This window comes from Cydia fagiglandana, chromosome 16, assembly GCF_963556715.1.
Source record: "Cydia fagiglandana chromosome 16, ilCydFagi1.1, whole genome shotgun sequence".
In the NCBI taxonomy this organism is placed as follows: domain Eukaryota; kingdom Metazoa; phylum Arthropoda; class Insecta; order Lepidoptera; family Tortricidae; genus Cydia; species Cydia fagiglandana.
This window is the reverse complement of record NC_085947.1, coordinates 1695915-1715257: the sequence shown is the minus strand read 5'-3', so window position 1 is coordinate 1715257 and position 19343 is coordinate 1695915. Positions and strand designations below refer to the sequence as shown.

Below are 19343 nucleotides of genomic sequence, written 5' to 3'. Positions count from 1 at the left end.
TCCAGTAATGACGGAGATATGGAGTAACAAACATAAAAAATAAAAAAAATAAAAAAAATAAAAATAAAAAACATACAACCGAATTGATAACCTCCTCCTTTGGGATTTGGAAGTCGGTTAAAAATATCAACGTGTAACTTCAACTTCTATTTAAACAGTTGCCGACATTTTTTATTCGATAGCTCTATTCCAATCTGTATGCGGGTCACACGCATCCCCCTCCCATAAAACAATGGGTAGGTAGCTCTTTTCGAGGCAGGAAACTGCGTACGCGCACACTTTACAAAATGGCCCCCGACGCCATATTGGAGCCCACAAACGGAGTTATAAGCTGTCTGGATGCGTTGGAGACACTGATCCATAAAGGGAAAGGATGTCCTGGCTGCTTTCCGCTTAGTAATATTTTTAGTTGTTTAAAATTCTAGGTTTGTGCCTTCCTTCCGCGTGAGGGACTTCGAACTTCAAACTGCTGCATATCCTACCTGTGCTAACTCGAGGCACGAATACTGAAGCGGTGTAGCAAATTTTTTTAATCACACCAGTTAAACCAAGAGAAGTCTGCAGCGATTTTGGAAGCCCACGCAGTGCAAGTGTTATTTTTTACGTCATAATTTCATGTAAGTTTGACGTTTAAAATAACACTTGTATTGCGTGGGCTATCAAAATCACTGCAGACTATTTTAATTCTTGGTATAACTCTAGTAAAGGCCCTCTTGATTGTTCAAAAACTGATAAGAAAGTTGCATTTTATTCACATGTGAGGCAAAGTAATTTAAATGCAAATTTTGAGTTGTTTTCTTATGTTTGCTGGTAGTATTGACTTTTAAAAGTTTTAAATGATGATTTTGAATGATAAATATTTAATAACATTCATTGTGATCGATTTGCTTTGATTTTATTTGATATATTACAGTTAGTAAGTTTTCTATGTGTTGGTGAGGTGAAAAATGTTATGTTTCCCTCGGTGGCAAAATTTGTTTAACCCTCGTGCCTTGAAACCGTCGCAACGCTCAAGATTCCATTTTTCGAACTACGAGCGTAGTCAAAATTGGAATCTTTCGCTTCTTTCTGCTCGCTCGGGTGTCAATATTAGCACGAGAGGTTAAACAACAACTTTGGCCCCTTGTAAAACAATAGTTATTTGTTTTACAAGGGGGCAAAGTTGTTGTTTAACCGCTCGTGCTAATATTGATACCCGAGCAAGCGAAAGATTCCATAATTGAATCACGAGCGTAGCGAGTGGTTCGAAAAATGGAATCTTGAGCGTTGCGAGGGTTTCAAAGCACGAGGGTTAAACAAAATTTGCCCCCGAGTGAAACACAAAATTTTTCACCACACCAACCCGTGTCGCAAATATTAAATGTAAAATATCAAACAAAATCAAACCAAATCAAATCCAAATTAATATTATTAAATATTTATCATCCAAAATCATCATTTAAAAGTAAATTCTACCAGCAAACATAAGAAAACGACTCAAAATTTGCATTTGATTACTTTGCCTCATATGTGAATAAAATGCAACTTTGCTATCAGTTTTTGAAGTGCAAAGTAAGCCTTTCCGAGCTGGTGTGGTGAAATTAATTACTATTATCCACAAAAAATTATATCGGGTATTACTGATGATCCATCTCATGTGAGGACTACCTATTATTGTTATCGTTATCGCTGTCGTTTATTGTCTAATAGAGCCGATTGCACATTGAAACCTATAAGGGCATAGTCAATCCACTTTTTCTGCGTAGGCGCTGATGAATGGCGGTGAATCAGTGATGCAACAGTGACTCATCCGCAAGTGTACGTAACATGTACATACGGTAGGTACGTAGTACGCCCTCTAGCACAATTTAGGAAAGATTTAGGACGTTTCGTGGATATAAAACAATTCGTTTGAAAGAAGACGAAACACAATTAAGTTGGTCTAACCAATGAATGAATGAATGAACGTTTATTCACAAGAACATATGGTACAGTACAGTGGATGTTATAAATTTACAATGTTGACCCTTAATATGTTCTGCCATAAGGCATGTGAAAATTGTTTTTCCATGACATGACAAAGCCATGTATGTGAACATTAACTGCATGCATGCAATATCTTAAGTACTAAGTATATTATGCTAATGTAACCCTTAATATCTAGATAGTAAATGTTGAAAGTCATGCGTATACCAATTTGTCAGTCTGTAAGAACCAGGAAAACTACAGGGTGTTTGGTACATCGTTTGCCAAATTAAAACGGCAAATAGGTTGAATCATTTGCTATCTTCCCAGGCCTAGAAATTTTTAATTTTGCGCACATTTTTTTTCAGTTCTATGGCAGTTTTTCGTAAATTTCAAGTTTTTACTTGAGCAGTAGTAAAAAAAAAAACATGGCCAATTTTGTTTTCTAGACATGAGCAGATAGCAAATGACTCAACCTATCTGCCGTTTTAATTTGGCAAACGATGTACCAAACACCCTGTATAACTCATCCTTTTCTTTTGGGTGCTAGTAGTATAAGACAAAGATAGTATATATATGATTCTCTCTGTCTATGATTGAAATGAGACGGTCCTTTGACAAACTATACCTACTGATGTCCAACATAACACAGGAGCCGCATATTCTCGCGTGCCTGCGCGTGAGTGGAATACGTCGCCGCTTCCAATCGTTTCGCAAGCGAGGAAAAGGTTTGGGCAAAGGCGTGATAGGGAAAACTAACGATCATATTAATAGATTTATTTATTTATTTTATTTTATTTTATTTTATTTTATTGATCAAATAAGTAACACAGCATTACAGTATAAAACCAAGGCACTGTGAAACTACAAAGTAAAAGAAAAAACAAAGAAAAACAATACACATAAAAAATTAAATTAACTAAACATTAGATTTGGGCGATCCAATGCTGATTAGATGGCCCAATACTGAGAAACATTTCATTCACTCATCATCATCATCTCGGCCATAAGACGTCCACTGCGGAACATAGGCCTCCCCCTTGGACCTCCATACGTGCCGGATGGGGGGTGAATGCCATAATCGCCACGCTTGGCAGGCGATCGCAGTCGAGTACACCGAATTTGAGGGACGCTGCTGCCCGTCCACCGGTGGGTCATTCACTCAAGCTGTCTTAATTAGTTTTAGTAGTGTTCGGAAAGAGAAGAGTTGTGGAATGTATGGGGCCCAATAGGGTCTAACTTCTTATTCCAACACAATACAGTCCATTATAGTGTTCATAGATAAACCCAATACACCCCAGTACTTACGATTATAATGATGTTTGAAAAGACATATGAAGAGATGCAAGCTAGATCCCTCTGGTATCGTCTTGGGTCGTCCCATTCGTTTTTCGTCAAGTTCTTAAATTAGTCCTACTTATTCTGCTTTCGTCACTCATTCTACAATGAAAGCCACCGACGATTGTGACGAATGTAGCATGATTGACGAAAGCAGAATAGGACTAATTTAAGAACTTGACGAAAAACGAATGGGACGACCCAAGACGATATCAGCCCTCTGACTGGGAGCGGAAGGCAGCGCAGCGGCCCATAGACGTCCTATACTATATATATACCTTAGTTAGTACCCTAGGAAGCTATATGGAACTAACCCCAAGACGCGACCTAAGCCCTCCTACACATACACCCGCAATGGGCAGAAGCTTATAATAATAAATACATATATGTGTTTCGTAACTGCAAGGCCGGAGGTTTTAGCGGAAACATGTCAACTGGCTTCGTTACTCGCTAATCGGAAGGTCACGAACACAGCTAGGGATCTGTCATACACGGTTAAATATCACCAGTGGGGAGACACTCTTCCTTTCGGGCAAACTCGGCTCCGTTCGACTCAGCATTGCCAAGGAGGATTCACCAAGGAGGAGTTTTGGCCGAAGGGTGTCAAGTTATACTGCGGGGTTACGTAATGCATCGCAGCCATAATGTGATTTTGTAGTGTTTAGTTTTTAGGGTTCCGTACTTAAAGGGTAAAACGGGGCCCTATTACTAAGACTCCGCTGTCCGTCCGTCCGTCCGTCTGTCACTAGGCTGTATCTCAAGAACCGTGATAGCTAGAGCTAGACAGTTGAAATTTTCACAGATGATGTATTTCTGTTGCCGCTTTAACAACAAATACTAAAAACAGAATAAAATAAAGATTTAAGTGGGGCTTTCATACAACAAACGTGATTTTTGACCGGAGTTAAGCAACGTCGGGCGGGGTCAGTCAGTACTTGGATGGACGACCGTTTTTTTTTAAATATATTTTTATAATATGTATGCTAGTTTTAAGGTAGCTATGGGCCACTAGTTACCTGAAATAAACATTTTCATTTCATTTAATTCCATTGCTCCGAGCAATTATTAGGGTTGGCACCAGTTGACGTCCTTTTGCGTGCACGACCACAGATGATAAGATATATAATCACTTGAATTTTGACAACCGTAAATAGCCGAAAGGGATAGTGTCATACATTAGAAAAGGATATCATGTTTCGTCCCTGAATCGCTGTCAAACTTCGGTGTTGTAATAAGTGTCCTTTCTGTATGGTAGTAATTATTTATTCTGAGATGTGGATCTTATTGTGCCTAAATTGCTTGCATTGTGGATTGTAGAGAAATAGGGAGATAAGAGAAAGTGGTCAGAAAGTGAGCCCTGTAACACTTCTAGGGTTTTCTATCGGCTCACGGCTCGCACTACTTAAATTAAAAAGTTGTCAAAACGCTCATAGACTACTGTGCCCTCTTACCCATAATCCGTTTCATATACAGGGTGTGTCTGACCATGGGGCTTTAAATCCAGGGCTCGATCCTACTCGCTAAATTGAACTAGGTACTTTTATTATGGCACCAACCCCGAAATCCCAATGTTTTCACTTTTTCATAAATTTTGGGTGATCAGATGTCGACGTTTTCTATGGAAAAGTAAAAAAAAAACCCCGATTTTAGGGTTGGTCCCATAGTAAAAGTAGCTCAGTTTAGCGAGTAAAATCAAGCCCTGGATTTAAAGCCCCATGGTCAGACACAGACTGTATGTTCTCATATAGTACGTCCATTAGTAAAACTATCCCTATATGAACAAGAAACCATTGTCGGGCTGATGATCAATATCACAGTCCATATTGAAAAACTCTATGGCCCGTCGCCATATTGAAAAAAATATTATTATGCCAACCGCGTTTCCCGCCAAAGTACCGCACCCAACAGAATAGAAGGAATCATGGCGATGGAATTTTATGTTCAGCCAGAGACAAGTTAAAATGAAAAAGCCCTCACCATTCAAGGTTATCGTATTTTGACAACACCGTTGACCAAGACTCCTACTTATTTTGCACACCGCATTATGAGTGGGAACACCATTTCTCTAACGGGCCTAACGGCCTTATTGTCACTTGAACTTGAACCCGCAACCAAAAATCGTGCCCATACAATCGAAGTAATACGCCCTCATTTTAGACTCTTAAATATAGATGGCCAAGCAAATCTTGTCAGTAGAAATGTATGAATGTAGTATGAAAAAAATAGGGGGCGTTGCGCTTTGATTTTAGCTTCTACGCGGGAGGCCTCATTAAGGGCCAGTTGCACCAACCACATTTGACACACGGATCAAAGTCAGCCGGCGCGCCCCGGCGCTTTACTATGAAACTTTCCATACATAAAAATTTAGCGAATTCTTTAACGATACGAACAATTTGGCGCAACCGACCCTAAGTGTCATAAAAAGATGAGATTAATGAGACAACGCAACATTTGTATGGAGATAAACAGTCTTAATTATTTACCTGTCTCTGGTTCAACCAATGTATGATATACCATGAATAAATAATTAGCTACTAGGAAAGGCGATCTTAAATGCTTACTGCCCATTGTTTTATTTGTTATACGGTTACTTTTGCTAGTTTGGAAAGTTTTCTGTTTAAATTCATTTAAAACTTCACTCAAATCGACACACAGTGAAATTTTAATAAGTACCTACATTTAAAACTTATAACACCTTTTTAGGGTTCCGTACCCAAAGGGTGAAACGGGACCCTATTACTAAGACTCTGCTGTCCGTCCGTCCGTCCGTCTGTCACCATGCAGGCTGTATCTCACGAACCGATCACGGAGCTATACAGCTATACTTACAGTTGAAATTTTCGCAGATGATGTATTTCTGTTGCCGCTTTAACAACAAAAATACTAAAAACAGAATAAAATAAAGATTTAAGTGGGGCTCCAATACAACAAACGTGATTTATGACCGAAGTTAAGCAACGTCGGGCGGGGTCAGTACTTGGATGGGTGACCGTTTTTTTGCCTTTTTTTTTTGTATTATGTTACGGAACCCTTCGTGCGCGAGTCCGACTCGCACTTGCCCGGTTTTTTTATGCGCGTTTGGAGCTGGGGATGCTGTTATAATATATTGGGGTCACTTATATAACAGTTGTAACCCTGTGATCGCTAATTTTGCGTATTTTTATGACAAGTTGTTAGAAAGAGAGGCAAACAGCGTGAATAGGTTTCAAGCATAGAAAGTAGGATCCTATTGGTATACGCGTGCCTCCGTGAGGGACAAAACATACGCAATGCGACACTATGATTGATCGAATTTATTTGTTGCCAACCATAAAGTGGTCAAGCAAATCTTGTCAGTAGAAAAAGGCGCGAAATTCAAATTTTATATGGGACGATAACCCTTCGCGTCTACATTTTTTAAATTTGGCGCCTTTTTCTATTGACATGATTTGCTTGACCAGGTATTCATACTAAATTTACGGTGGGGAATAAAAAAAAAGTACGACTGTGACAAGGACATACGATAATAGCGCTTTCTCTGCTACTCATACTGAAAGATACGTAAGACTATCCCGTTCTGTCAGTTAGCCCCACCACTCATGCCCAATCCAGTTTAATTAATACTAAGATTCATGGTTTCAAGCCTTTTTTTAAAGCATTCTTAGAAGCTTGCATTAACTTGAGCAAATTGAAAAAACGCCTTTAAAACCCATTAAGCAAGAAGCAAATGCAATTAATTTTATTTTTAAAAGAAAAAGCAAATATAAACCTTAATATTCGTATGTTAAGGTATACTTTCTAATAAAATGAATAGACTTCGTTATAAAATAAACTAGTGCTGTCAAAAGTGTCAAATGTCAATGTCACTCGTATCCATATCAATACAACATTGTCTACTTGTTGTGATTTTAATTACGAAATTTTAATTGTTTATATTTTCTAAGACCCCATTATGACTTCACAAGGAAGGAGCGATTTCACAAGCCTGCATATAATATTTATAATAAGCGGTGGTGTGCTGACAGTCATCATTTTGTTTATTTTCGCAAAACGACAAATTACTAGGTTTGCGTTGAGGTCTCGGAGAGGACCTCACGTTCCTATTGGTACTGATGCTAAAAAGGTGAATAAAATAGCTAAAGACAGCTATTTTATAGTATATTATAGTAGTTTAAAGACAAACTACTGTATCCTCCTCATCCCTTTCTCCTACTTTATTCCTTAAGTTATATTACTAATTTTGAAATTTCAATGGTTTTGTTATATGGCTATTCTCTTCGAAAGTTTGCCGTTCCCTGTCGTAGGGTATTTGCTTGTGGGTTCTATGCCCTTACATCATTGAGCATAATAGTTTTTAACACTTATGAAGATCTTTATATTGTCTCATGAACTGTTTTTTTACCATAATATTCTATTTCAGTGTTTAAAGAAAGAGATAGAGCGCCGCATAGAAGCCGTCCCGCGCATCATGCATGAGCCCCGGCTGATCAGTTCGGAGCCCTCACACTACATCCTGGAGCCGCAACAGCCTTATCACTACCGGTTCAAGGCTGTAGACGATGTCAAGACATTAGGTAAAGTCATGCATGGTACAAACAACCTAATTACAAAAGGCATAAGGTCCACCGATGTACAGTTAACAGTGTGGGCGATAGCACAATAAATAATAGTACTAGGTACAGAAGACTCACTCTCTAACAAAACGCGTTTGTTACGATCAGGACAGATATGGCCGCTAGGTGGCGACAGTGCTACGCGCGGCTTGTGGCAGGCAAACCCCAAAATTGGGGTCGAACGGATGTACTTTTAGCTGCCTGTAGCAAAGCGACGAAATCGCGGAGTGAGACACGCCTGGCGTTAGTACTGAAAAGCACTATTCAAGTTGGCTTTAGAAGTATTCTGTCTATCTATCTATAGCTCTATGTATCTATTATATCTATATCTATCTATAAGGCCAGCAGTCGGCAACCCGCGGCCCGCGGCCCGCATGCGGCCCGCAAACCTCTCGCTTGCGGCCCGCGAGCCTCCCTGGCTATTTTGTATGTAATACTGACGAACGACAATGTCTGCTAAAGTCACAAATATTACCAAAGTGCGGCCCGCGACATCTTCGTTAACTAGTATGTGGCCCTTGGCTGCTAAAAGGTTGCCGATCGCTGTATTAAGCCCTTTTATTCTGAGTTAGAGTATGTCTCTTAACTCAGTGTGCCGCTTGGCAAAGGCCTCCTCCAGCTCTTTCCATAGGGGTCTGTCGAGGGCCACTCATCTCCAGTTCGGGCCCGCTGTGAGTTTGACTTCATCCTCCCATCTTGTTCGAGGTCTCCTCTGGCTCTGTGTGCAACCTCTTGGGTACCAATACGTTACATTTTAGCTCCATTTTTCCTGCCTTAGCTAAGCACTAAAGCAAGGGCTTAAGGCAGGAAAAATTTGGTAAGTCAGGGATGCAATATTTTGCGTCCTATGATAAGTGGTTAATTGACAGTATATGCCAGAGTGCTGCAGGCCAAACGTAACAGCAAAATGAGACTTAATCGCTTAAAAACCATTTTTCAAATTTATCTCCATCATTGAATGGTTTTCTCTGAGACCACGGGGCACGTGGACGACGTCGTCCTCGAAACTTTGGACTTATCTAGAGTGAAGTCACGTTTTGGTAAATAATAATGAGTAATTTCATGAAATCAGAGAATAAATAATAGTACTAGGTACAGAAGACTCACTCTCTAACCAAACGCGTCTGTTACGATCAGGACAGATATGGCCGCTAGGTGGCGACAGCGCCACTAAATTGGTGTGGAACAGATGTACTTTTAGCTACCTGTAGCAAAGCAATGAAATCGCAGAGTGAGCATCGCCCGGTGAAAGTTGAAATCAGTGTGAAACAGTTTGTGCATTATTTTCAGAGGAGGAGATAGCCCGCCAAGACCCATGCCTCCGCCGTCACCCCCGCGAGTCCCTCCGCGGCTTCCTCCTCTCCTCGCTAGCGGCCCCTCTGGACGGCCGCGGACAGAAGTTGGTACACCAGTTCTGCGACACGTACGAATTCGCCCGCCACCACCCGGGGGAGTTTGGGGACGATGAGTACCGGGCGTATTCGAGATTGCTGCTTAAATTGCTGGATGCGTGAGTACTGTTTCAGTAATTCAGTAGTAGTTGCCTCCCTGTTACACTTACGTACGAATTTACAAGTGCGACAGAGAGGCAACATGTCGAAAGTGGTTCGCGGTAGGCCCTCAGGGTCAGGTCAGTTACTTTAAAAACCTGTTCAGTCTATTTTGAAGTACGTATTTTAGCGAGTGCATTATTATGACGTCGTAATCCTAGGAGGCCGTTCTTTTATACGACGTCGGTGGAAAACAAGCATACGGTCCGCATGATGGTAAGCGGTCAGCTTAGCTTTTGGACGCCTGCTACCCCCTGTTACATGCGCGTTGCTGAACCTAACACTTTCACCTTCGTTGAGCCCTGGCAATCTTATGAACACAACACTATGAGTAGGGTCTAGTGTTATTTTATTTGGTTGCGGTTTTCTGTAAGGTGGAAATACTTCCCTCTAGTTCTGCTCTAGATCTGGTATGACATCCGCTGTGCTGTTCCTTACCACACAAAGCGAGATGACATTCACAGTGTCCAAGCTCTCTTGGATGTAGGTAGTTTATTGACATACCCGGGTTGATGTGGATAATCTATAAAGTGTAAATACAGATGTCAATCACAATGAAAACATCAACGATGATCAACTCTGGCTAAGGGCCCCCCCACATCTGGCGTCTTTCGAGCGTCGGCGTCTACAATTCTATGGCCGACGTCGACGCAACGTCGACGCAGCGTCGACGCAACTGCGCAGCGACGTCATTTTCCATGGCGCTGGATCGACGCCGACAGACGCCGACGCTCGAAAGACGCCAGATGTGGGGGGGCCCTAGTTCCGCTTGCTGACCATCCGTCAACCAACGCGAATTTAGATATTGCCATTGTGTTGTTTAGTCGTTGTGAATAATACAAAAATTTCCTTTTACGTCCAGTGCTCGCCTCCTAAAGAGCGTAGGCACCGGAGCGTGCCGCTCGTCGCCGCGCGCCAGCCCGGTGCGGCGCGCGCGCCTGCTCGAGCCGCGCCGCGCGCCGCCTAGACAACTCACCAACCAGTACACCGCCCTAGAGGTATCACACATCTAGCTCCCATGTCGCCGCCAGCCCGGTGCGGCGCGCGCGCCTGCTCGAGCCGCGCCGCGCGCCGCCTAGACAACTCACCAACCAGTACACCGCCCTAGAGGTATCACACATCTAGCTCCCATGTCGCCGCCAGCCCGGTGCGGCGCGCGCGCCTGCTCGAGCCGCGCCGCGCGCCGCCTAGACAACTCACCAACCAGTACACCGCCCTAGAGGTATCACACATCTAGCTCCCATGTCGCCGCCAGCCCGGTGCGGCGCGCGCGCCTGCTCGAGCCGCGCCGCGCGCCGCCTAGACAACTCACCAACCAGTACACCGCCCTAGAGGTATCACACATCTAGCTCCCATGTCGCCGCCAGCCCGGTGCGGCGCGCGCGCCTGCTCGAGCCGCGCCGCGCGCCGCCTAGACAACTCACCAACCAGTACACCGCCCTAGAGGTATCACACATCTAGCTCCCATGTCGCCGCCAGCCCGGTGCGGCGCGCGCGCCTGCTCGAGCCGCGCCGCGCGCCGCCTAGACAACTCACCAACCAGTACACCGCCCTAGAGGTATCACACATCTAGCTCCCATGTCGCCGCCAGCCCGGTGCGGCGCGCGCGCCTGCTCGAGCCGCGCCGCGCGCCGCCTAGACAACTCACCAACCAGTACACCGCCCTAGAGGTATCACACATCTAGCTCCCATGTCGCCGCCAGCCCGGTGCGGCGCGCGCGCCTGCTCGAGCCGCGCCGCGCGCCGCCTAGACAACTCACCAACCAGTACACCGCCCTAGAGGTATCACACATCTAGCTCCCATGTCGCCGCCAGCCCGGTGCGGCGCGCGCGCCTGCTCGAGCCGCGCCGCGCGCCGCCTAGACAACTCACCAACCAGTACACCGCCCTAGAGGTATCACACATCTAGCTCCCATGTCGCCGCCAGCCCGGTGCGGCGCGCGCGCCTGCTCGAGCCGCGCCGCGCGCCGCCTAGACAACTCACCAACCAGTACACCGCCCTAGAGGTATCACACATCTAGCTCCCATGTCGCCGCCAGCCCGGTGCGGCGCGCGCGCCTGCTCGAGCCGCGCCGCGCGCCGCCTAGACAACTCACCAACCAGTACACCGCCCTAGAGGTATCACACATCTAGCTCCCATGTCGCCGCCAGCCCGGTGCGGCGCGCGCGCCTGCTCGAGCCGCGCCGCGCGCCGCCTAGACAACTCACCAACCAGTACACCGCCCTAGAGGTATCACACATCTAGCTCCCATGTCGCCGCCAGCCCGGTGCGGCGCGCGCGCCTGCTCGAGCCGCGCCGCGCGCCGCCTAGACAACTCACCAACCAGTACACCGCCCTAGAGGTATCACACATCTAGCTCCCATGTCGCCGCCAGCCCGGTGCGGCGCGCGCGCCTGCTCGAGCCGCGCCGCGCGCCGCCTAGACAACTCACCAACCAGTACACCGCCCTAGAGGTATCACACATCTAGCTCCCATGTCGCCGCCAGCCCGGTGCGGCGCGCGCGCCTGCTCGAGCCGCGCCGCGCGCCGCCTAGACAACTCACCAACCAGTACACCGCCCTAGAGGTATCACACATCTAGCTCCCATGTCGCCGCCAGCCCGGTGCGGCGCGCGCGCCTGCTCGAGCCGCGCCGCGCGCCGCCTAGACAACTCACCAACCAGTACACCGCCCTAGAGGTATCACACATCTAGCTCCCATGTCGCCGCCAGCCCGGTGCGGCGCGCGCGCCTGCTCGAGCCGCGCCGCGCGCCGCCTAGACAACTCACCAACCAGTACACCGCCCTAGAGGTATCACACATCTAGCTCCCATGTCGCCGCCAGCCCGGTGCGGCGCGCGCGCCTGCTCGAGCCGCGCCGCGCGCCGCCTAGACAACTCACCAACCAGTACACCGCCCTAGAGGTATCACACATCTAGCTCCCATGTCGCCGCCAGCCCGGTGCGGCGCGCGCGCCTGCTCGAGCCGCGCCGCGCGCCGCCTAGACAACTCACCAACCAGTACACCGCCCTAGAGGTATCACACATCTAGCTCCCATGTCGCCGCCAGCCCGGTGCGGCGCGCGCGCCTGCTCGAGCCGCGCCGCGCGCCGCCTAGACAACTCACCAACCAGTACACCGCCCTAGAGGTATCACACATCTAGCTCCCATGTCGCCGCCAGCCCGGTGCGGCGCGCGCGCCTGCTCGAGCCGCGCCGCGCGCCGCCTAGACAACTCACCAACCAGTACACCGCCCTAGAGGTATCACACATCTAGCTCCCATGTCGCCGCCAGCCCGGTGCGGCGCGCGCGCCTGCTCGAGCCGCGCCGCGCGCCGCCTAGACAACTCACCAACCAGTACACCGCCCTAGAGGTATCACACATCTAGCTCCCATGTCGCCGCCAGCCCGGTGCGGCGCGCGCGCCTGCTCGAGCCGCGCCGCGCGCCGCCTAGACAACTCACCAACCAGTACACCGCCCTAGAGGTATCACACATCTAGCTCCCATGTCGCCGCCAGCCCGGTGCGGCGCGCGCGCCTGCTCGAGCCGCGCCGCGCGCCGCCTAGACAACTCACCAACCAGTACACCGCCCTAGAGGTATCACACATCTAGCTCCCATGTCGCCGCCAGCCCGGTGCGGCGCGCGCGCCTGCTCGAGCCGCGCCGCGCGCCGCCTAGACAACTCACCAACCAGTACACCGCCCTAGAGGTATCACACATCTAGCTCCCATGTCGCCGCCAGCCCGGTGCGGCGCGCGCGCCTGCTCGAGCCGCGCCGCGCGCCGCCTAGACAACTCGCCAACCAGTACACCGCCCTAGAGGTATCACACATCTAGCTCCCATGTCGCCGCCAGCCCGGTGCGGCGCGCGCGCCTGCTCGAGCCGCGCCGCGCGCCGCCTAGACAACTCACCAACCAGTACACCGCCCTAGAGGTATCACACATCTAGCTCCCATGTCGCCGCCAGCCCGGTGCGGCGCGCGCGCCTGCTCGAGCCGCGCCGCGCGCCGCCTAGACAACTCACCAACCAGTACACCGCCCTAGAGGTATCACACATCTAGCTCCCATGTCGCCGCCAGCCCGGTGCGGCGCGCGCGCCTGCTCGAGCCGCGCCGCGCGCCGCCTAGACAACTCACCAACCAGTACACCGCCCTAGAGGTATCACACATCTAGCTCCCATGTCGCCGCCAGCCCGGTGCGGCGCGCGCGCCTGCTCGAGCCGCGCCGCGCGCCGCCTAGACAACTCACCAACCAGTACACCGCCCTAGAGGTATCACACATCTAGCTCCCATGTCGCCGCCAGCCCGGTGCGGCGCGCGCGCCTGCTCGAGCCGCGCCGCGCGCCGCCTAGACAACTCACCAACCAGTACACCGCCCTAGAGGTATCACACATCTAGCTCCCATGTCGCCGCCAGCCCGGTGCGGCGCGCGCGCCTGCTCGAGCCGCGCCGCGCGCCGCCTAGACAACTCACCAACCAGTACACCGCCCTAGAGGTATCACACATCTAGCTCCCATGTCGCCGCCAGCCCGGTGCGGCGCGCGCGCCTGCTCGAGCCGCGCCGCGCGCCGCCTAGACAACTCGCCAACCAGTACACCGCCCTAGAGGTATCACACATCTAGCTCCCATGTCGCCGCCAGCCCGGTGCGGCGCGCGCGCCTGCTCGAGCCGCGCCGCGCGCCGCCTAGACAACTCACCAACCAGTACACCGCCCTAGAGGTATCACACATCTAGCTCCCATGTCGCCGCCAGCCCGGTGCGGCGCGCGCGCCTGCTCGAGCCGCGCCGCGCGCCGCCTAGACAACTCACCAACCAGTACACCGCCCTAGAGGTATCACACATCTAGCTCCCATGTCGCCGCCAGCCCGGTGCGGCGCGCGCGCCTGCTCGAGCCGCGCCGCGCGCCGCCTAGACAACTCACCAACCAGTACACCGCCCTAGAGGTATCACACATCTAGCTCCCATGTCGCCGCCAGCCCGGTGCGGCGCGCGCGCCTGCTCGAGCCGCGCCGCGCGCCGCCTAGACAACTCACCAACCAGTACACCGCCCTAGAGGTATCACACATCTAGCTCCCATGTCGCCGCCAGCCCGGTGCGGCGCGCGCGCCTGCTCGAGCCGCGCCGCGCGCCGCCTAGACAACTCGCCAACCAGTACACCGCCCTAGAGGTATCACACATCTAGCTCCCATGTCGCCGCCAGCCCGGTGCGGCGCGCGCGCCTGCTCGAGCCGCGCCGCGCGCCGCCTAGACAACTCACCAACCAGTACACCGCCCTAGAGGTATCACACATCTAGCTCCCATGTCGCCGCCAGCCCGGTGCGGCGCGCGCGCCTGCTCGAGCCGCGCCGCGCGCCGCCTAGACAACTCACCAACCAGTACACCGCCCTAGAGGTATCACACATCTAGCTCCCATGTCGCCGCCAGCCCGGTGCGGCGCGCGCGCCTGCTCGAGCCGCGCCGCGCGCCGCCTAGACAACTCACCAACCAGTACACCGCCCTAGAGGTATCACACATCTAGCTCCCATGTCGCCGCCAGCCCGGTGCGGCGCGCGCGCCTGCTCGAGCCGCGCCGCGCGCCGCCTAGACAACTCACCAACCAGTACACCGCCCTAGAGGTATCACACATCTAGCTCCCATGTCGCCGCCAGCCCGGTGCGGCGCGCGCGCCTGCTCGAGCCGCGCCGCGCGCCGCCTAGACAACTCACCAACCAGTACACCGCCCTAGAGGTATCACACATCTAGCTCCCATGTCGCCGCCAGCCCGGTGCGGCGCGCGCGCCTGATCGAGCCGCGCCGCGCGCCGCCTAGACAACTCACCAACCAGTACACCGCCCTAGAGGTATCACACATCTAGCTCCCATGTCGCCGCCAGCCCGGTGCGGCGCGCGCGCCTGCTCGAGCCGCGCCGCGCGCCGCCTAGACAACTCACCAACCAGTACACCGCCCTAGAGGTATCACACATCTAGCTCCCATGTCGCCGCCAGCCCGGTGCGGCGCGCGCGCCTGCTCGAGCCGCGCCGCGCGCCGCCTAGACAACTCACCAACCAGTACACCGCCCTAGAGGTATCACACATCTAGCTCCCATGTCGCCGCCAGCCCGGTGCGGCGCGCGCGCCTGCTCGAGCCGCGCCGCGCGCCGCCTAGACAACTCACCAACCAGTACACCGCCCTAGAGGTATCACACATCTAGCTCCCATGTCGCCGCCAGCCCGGTGCGGCGCGCGCGCCTGCTCGAGCCGCGCCGCGCGCCGCCTAGACAACTCACCAACCAGTACACCGCCCTAGAGGTATCACACATCTAGCTCCCATGTCGCCGCCAGCCCGGTGCGGCGCGCGCGCCTGCTCGAGCCGCGCCGCGCGCCGCCTAGACAACTCACCAACCAGTACACCGCCCTAGAGGTATCACACATCTAGCTCCCATGTCGCCGCCAGCCCGGTGCGGCGCGCGCGCCTGCTCGAGCCGCGCCGCGCGCCGCCTAGACAACTCACCAACCAGTACACCGCCCTAGAGGTATCACACATCTAGCTCCCATGTCGCCGCCAGCCCGGTGCGGCGCGCGCGCCTGCTCGAGCCGCGCCGCGCGCCGCCTAGACAACTCACCAACCAGTACACCGCCCTAGAGGTATCACACATCTAGCTCCCATGTCGCCGCCAGCCCGGTGCGGCGCGCGCGCCTGCTCGAGCCGCGCCGCGCGCCGCCTAGACAACTCACCAACCAGTACACCGCCCTAGAGGTATCACACATCTAGCTCCCATGTCGCCGCCAGCCCGGTGCGGCGCGCGCGCCTGCTCGAGCCGCGCCGCGCGCCGCCTAGACAACTCACCAACCAGTACACCGCCCTAGAGGTATCACACATCTAGCTCCCATGTCGCCGCCAGCCCGGTGCGGCGCGCGCGCCTGCTCGAGCCGCGCCGCGCGCCGCCTAGACAACTCACCAACCAGTACACCGCCCTAGAGGTATCACACATCTAGCTCCCATGTCGCCGCCAGCCCGGTGCGGCGCGCGCGCCTGCTCGAGCCGCGCCGCGCGCCGCCTAGACAACTCACCAACCAGTACACCGCCCTAGAGGTATCACACATCTAGCTCCCATGTCGCCGCCAGCCCGGTGCGGCGCGCGCGCCTGCTCGAGCCGCGCCGCGCGCCGCCTAGACAACTCACCAACCAGTACACCGCCCTAGAGGTATCACACATCTAGCTCCCATGTCGCCGCCAGCCCGGTGCGGCGCGCGCGCCTGCTCGAGCCGCGCCGCGCGCCGCCTAGACAACTCACCAACCAGTACACCGCCCTAGAGGTATCACACATCTAGCTCCCATGTCGCCGCCAGCCCGGTGCGGCGCGCGCGCCTGCTCGAGCCGCGCCGCGCGCCGCCTAGACAACTCACCAACCAGTACACCGCCCTAGAGGTATCACACATCTAGCTCCCATGTCGCCGCCAGCCCGGTGCGGCGCGCGCGCCTGCTCGAGCCGCGCCGCGCGCCGCCTAGACAACTCACCAACCAGTACACCGCCCTAGAGGTATCACACATCTAGCTCCCATGTCGCCGCCAGCCCGGTGCGGCGCGCGCGCCTGCTCGAGCCGCGCCGCGCGCCGCCTAGACAACTCACCAACCAGTACACCGCCCTAGAGGTATCACACATCTAGCTCCCATGTCGCCGCCAGCCCGGTGCGGCGCGCGCGCCTGCTCGAGCCGCGCCGCGCGCCGCCTAGACAACTCACCAACCAGTACACCGCCCTAGAGGTATCACACATCTAGCTCCCATGTCGCCGCCAGCCCGGTGCGGCGCGCGCGCCTGCTCGAGCCGCGCCGCGCGCCGCCTAGACAACTCACCAACCAGTACACCGCCCTAGAGGTATCACACATACATATAACCACCGTACGATAGACAGACTTGACTATCATGTAAACTCACCCGCTGCACATGCATCGCCCTTATCGCTGACCAATCACGTGCAGTCTGAGTTTTCTGGTACTAGCTCGTTAACGTGGAGAGAGTATAGATGGTCAAGCGAGTCTTGTCAGTAGAAAAAGGGGCGAAATTCAAATTTTCTATGAGACGATATTCCTTCGCGCCTACATTTCTCTAATTTGCCGCCTTTTTCTACTGACAAGATCTGCTTGACCAACTTTAGCTCCCGTGTCGGCGGCCGATCGTAAGATCAGGCACACTGAGAGAAAAATACATCAAAAATACATTTAGAATTACAAAAATAAACTTAATCCGGGGACAAGGAGAGTTAACTAATAGGAACAAATTGACTTTTGTAATTTCCATTAGTTCTTGCAATTTCTATTATCTGTTTGTTGAAATTATATTTAGGATTACTGAGCTGTTTGTAGAAATAAATAAACTTTACAGAAATAGTGAAACGTCCATAATTATTAGTAAAACTTCATATTTTCCCCCAGTACAGAACTGTTTTTTAATTCCTGGTGATGATTTTTCTTTCAGTGCAGATCGTAATGTTCCTGATGCGCAATGTTTTGATGGTAGTCACATTAAGAGCCCATCAACGTGCACACTAGCGCCACTGTTAAATAATCGTGATTATTCCTGGAACGGGCCACTTAGAAAAAATAAGTCGTCTCATATATCAAAATTCGGAAACTTTCAGTATTGCCCACGTACTAAACCCGAGTAAATATTTTCAGAACCTCCCAGCGGACACAAAGATAGAGGAGGACTTGGTCCGGGTCCCCGTGAGGAGCCTCGCGCCCGCGCCCGCGCCCGCGCCCGCTCCCGCCGATGAAACCGCTGTATGAGGCCGGCCGCATACACCCCCCTCCACTACAAGGTGGACTATATAACACAACGCGGGTGCCACATACAGACGCTAGTGCTAATCTACCAAAGAAGGTAGCATCCTATAGAAGTGGTATACGCGTGCCTCCGTGAGGGACAAAACATACGCGGTGCGACAATATTAAAAACACGTTTTAACATTCCTATACCGAAAACGATCTACGTAATTCGGTCGGGTTATTTGTTGCCCGCCATAAACCATATTAAATTTATGATGGGGAACGAACAAAAAGTGAGACTGTGACGAGGACGAGCAATAATACCGCTTTCTCTGCTACTCCTACTGAAAGTTCCATAAGTGCATCTCGTTCAGTCATTTGGCCCTTTCCCCGTTTCATCTCTATATAATTGTACCTCTATGTAATCTATACTTATCTTTTAGTATTTAAATAAAAGTTAACAAAATCTACTGGATTATACGATAAACAAAATTTTCGGAATATGATATAAATAAAAATAAAAATCATTTATTTCAGACTAAAGGTCCATACATTGTTAGTGAACATTAAAACCTTATTACTAGTGTTAGTATAACATAAAAATAGACTAAAGTAAAAACTAAAAACTAAACAATAACTGCATGCAGTCTCTGCCAACGGCTGAGCATGGGGCCGTTTTCGCGCTCCATAAACACGCTCAGAATGCTGTTGGGGCTGCCGCGCAGGCGACGCATCAGTGAAGCGCACCTCTTGCGCATTATCGCCGCAAAGCTGTCAATTTGTGCCTCGGCAAACATACCAGAGGCACTACAAAATCGCGGCAACCCCATCAACACCCGGAACGCGTTATTATATTGCACACGTAGGCCGTTGTATGCCTTCTGCGTATAGTTGGTCCACAGGCTGCATGTGTAGAATGACTGACAGTACGCTTTGAAAAGTGTAGTCTTTACTTGTACAGTACATTTCGCGAACCTGCGGGCCAACATGTTGCATCGGACAGCCAACGACCTACGCTCTCGCTCAATATCTATGTCATCACTCAGGTCGTCAGTGACCCAGTGACCCAGGTACTTGAACTAAGTGACAAAGTTTAAAGGGACATCGTAGAGTGCCACTAGCGGTACCGTCGGATAACTTTTTTTACCGGCTTTAAAAATCATCACTTCGCTCTTTTTGACATTATACCTGAGTCCATG

General features: G+C 51.5%; 1 protein-coding gene across 1 annotated transcript; it reads left to right on the top strand.

Moving 5' to 3' along the window:
- The first annotated feature begins 7147 nt into the window (after positions 1-7147).
- Positions 7148-18652, top strand: LOC134672143 (protein C1orf43 homolog). The gene is made up of 5 exons (XM_063530047.1): positions 7148-7384; positions 7682-7835; positions 9165-9384; positions 10287-10422; positions 18055-18652. The coding sequence occupies exons 1-5, from the start codon at positions 7214-7216 to the stop codon at positions 18163-18165; spliced, it is 792 nt and encodes a 263-aa protein (XP_063386117.1). The 5' UTR covers positions 7148-7213; the 3' UTR covers positions 18166-18652.
- Positions 18653-19343: the final 691 nt, after the last annotated feature.

Bases quoted from the DNA above. Each gene is read 5' to 3' on its own strand.
- LOC134672143 (XM_063530047.1), top strand. From the start codon at position 7,214: ATGACTTCACAAGGAAGGAGCGATTTCACAAGCCTGCATATAATATTT. The intron at 7,385-7,681 runs GTGAATAAAATA...ATTCTATTTCAG, and splicing joins TTGGTACTGATGCTAAAAAG to TGTTTAAAGAAAGAGATAGA. The intron at 9,385-10,286 runs GTGAGTACTGTT...TTTTACGTCCAG, and splicing joins CTGCTTAAATTGCTGGATGC to TGCTCGCCTCCTAAAGAGCG.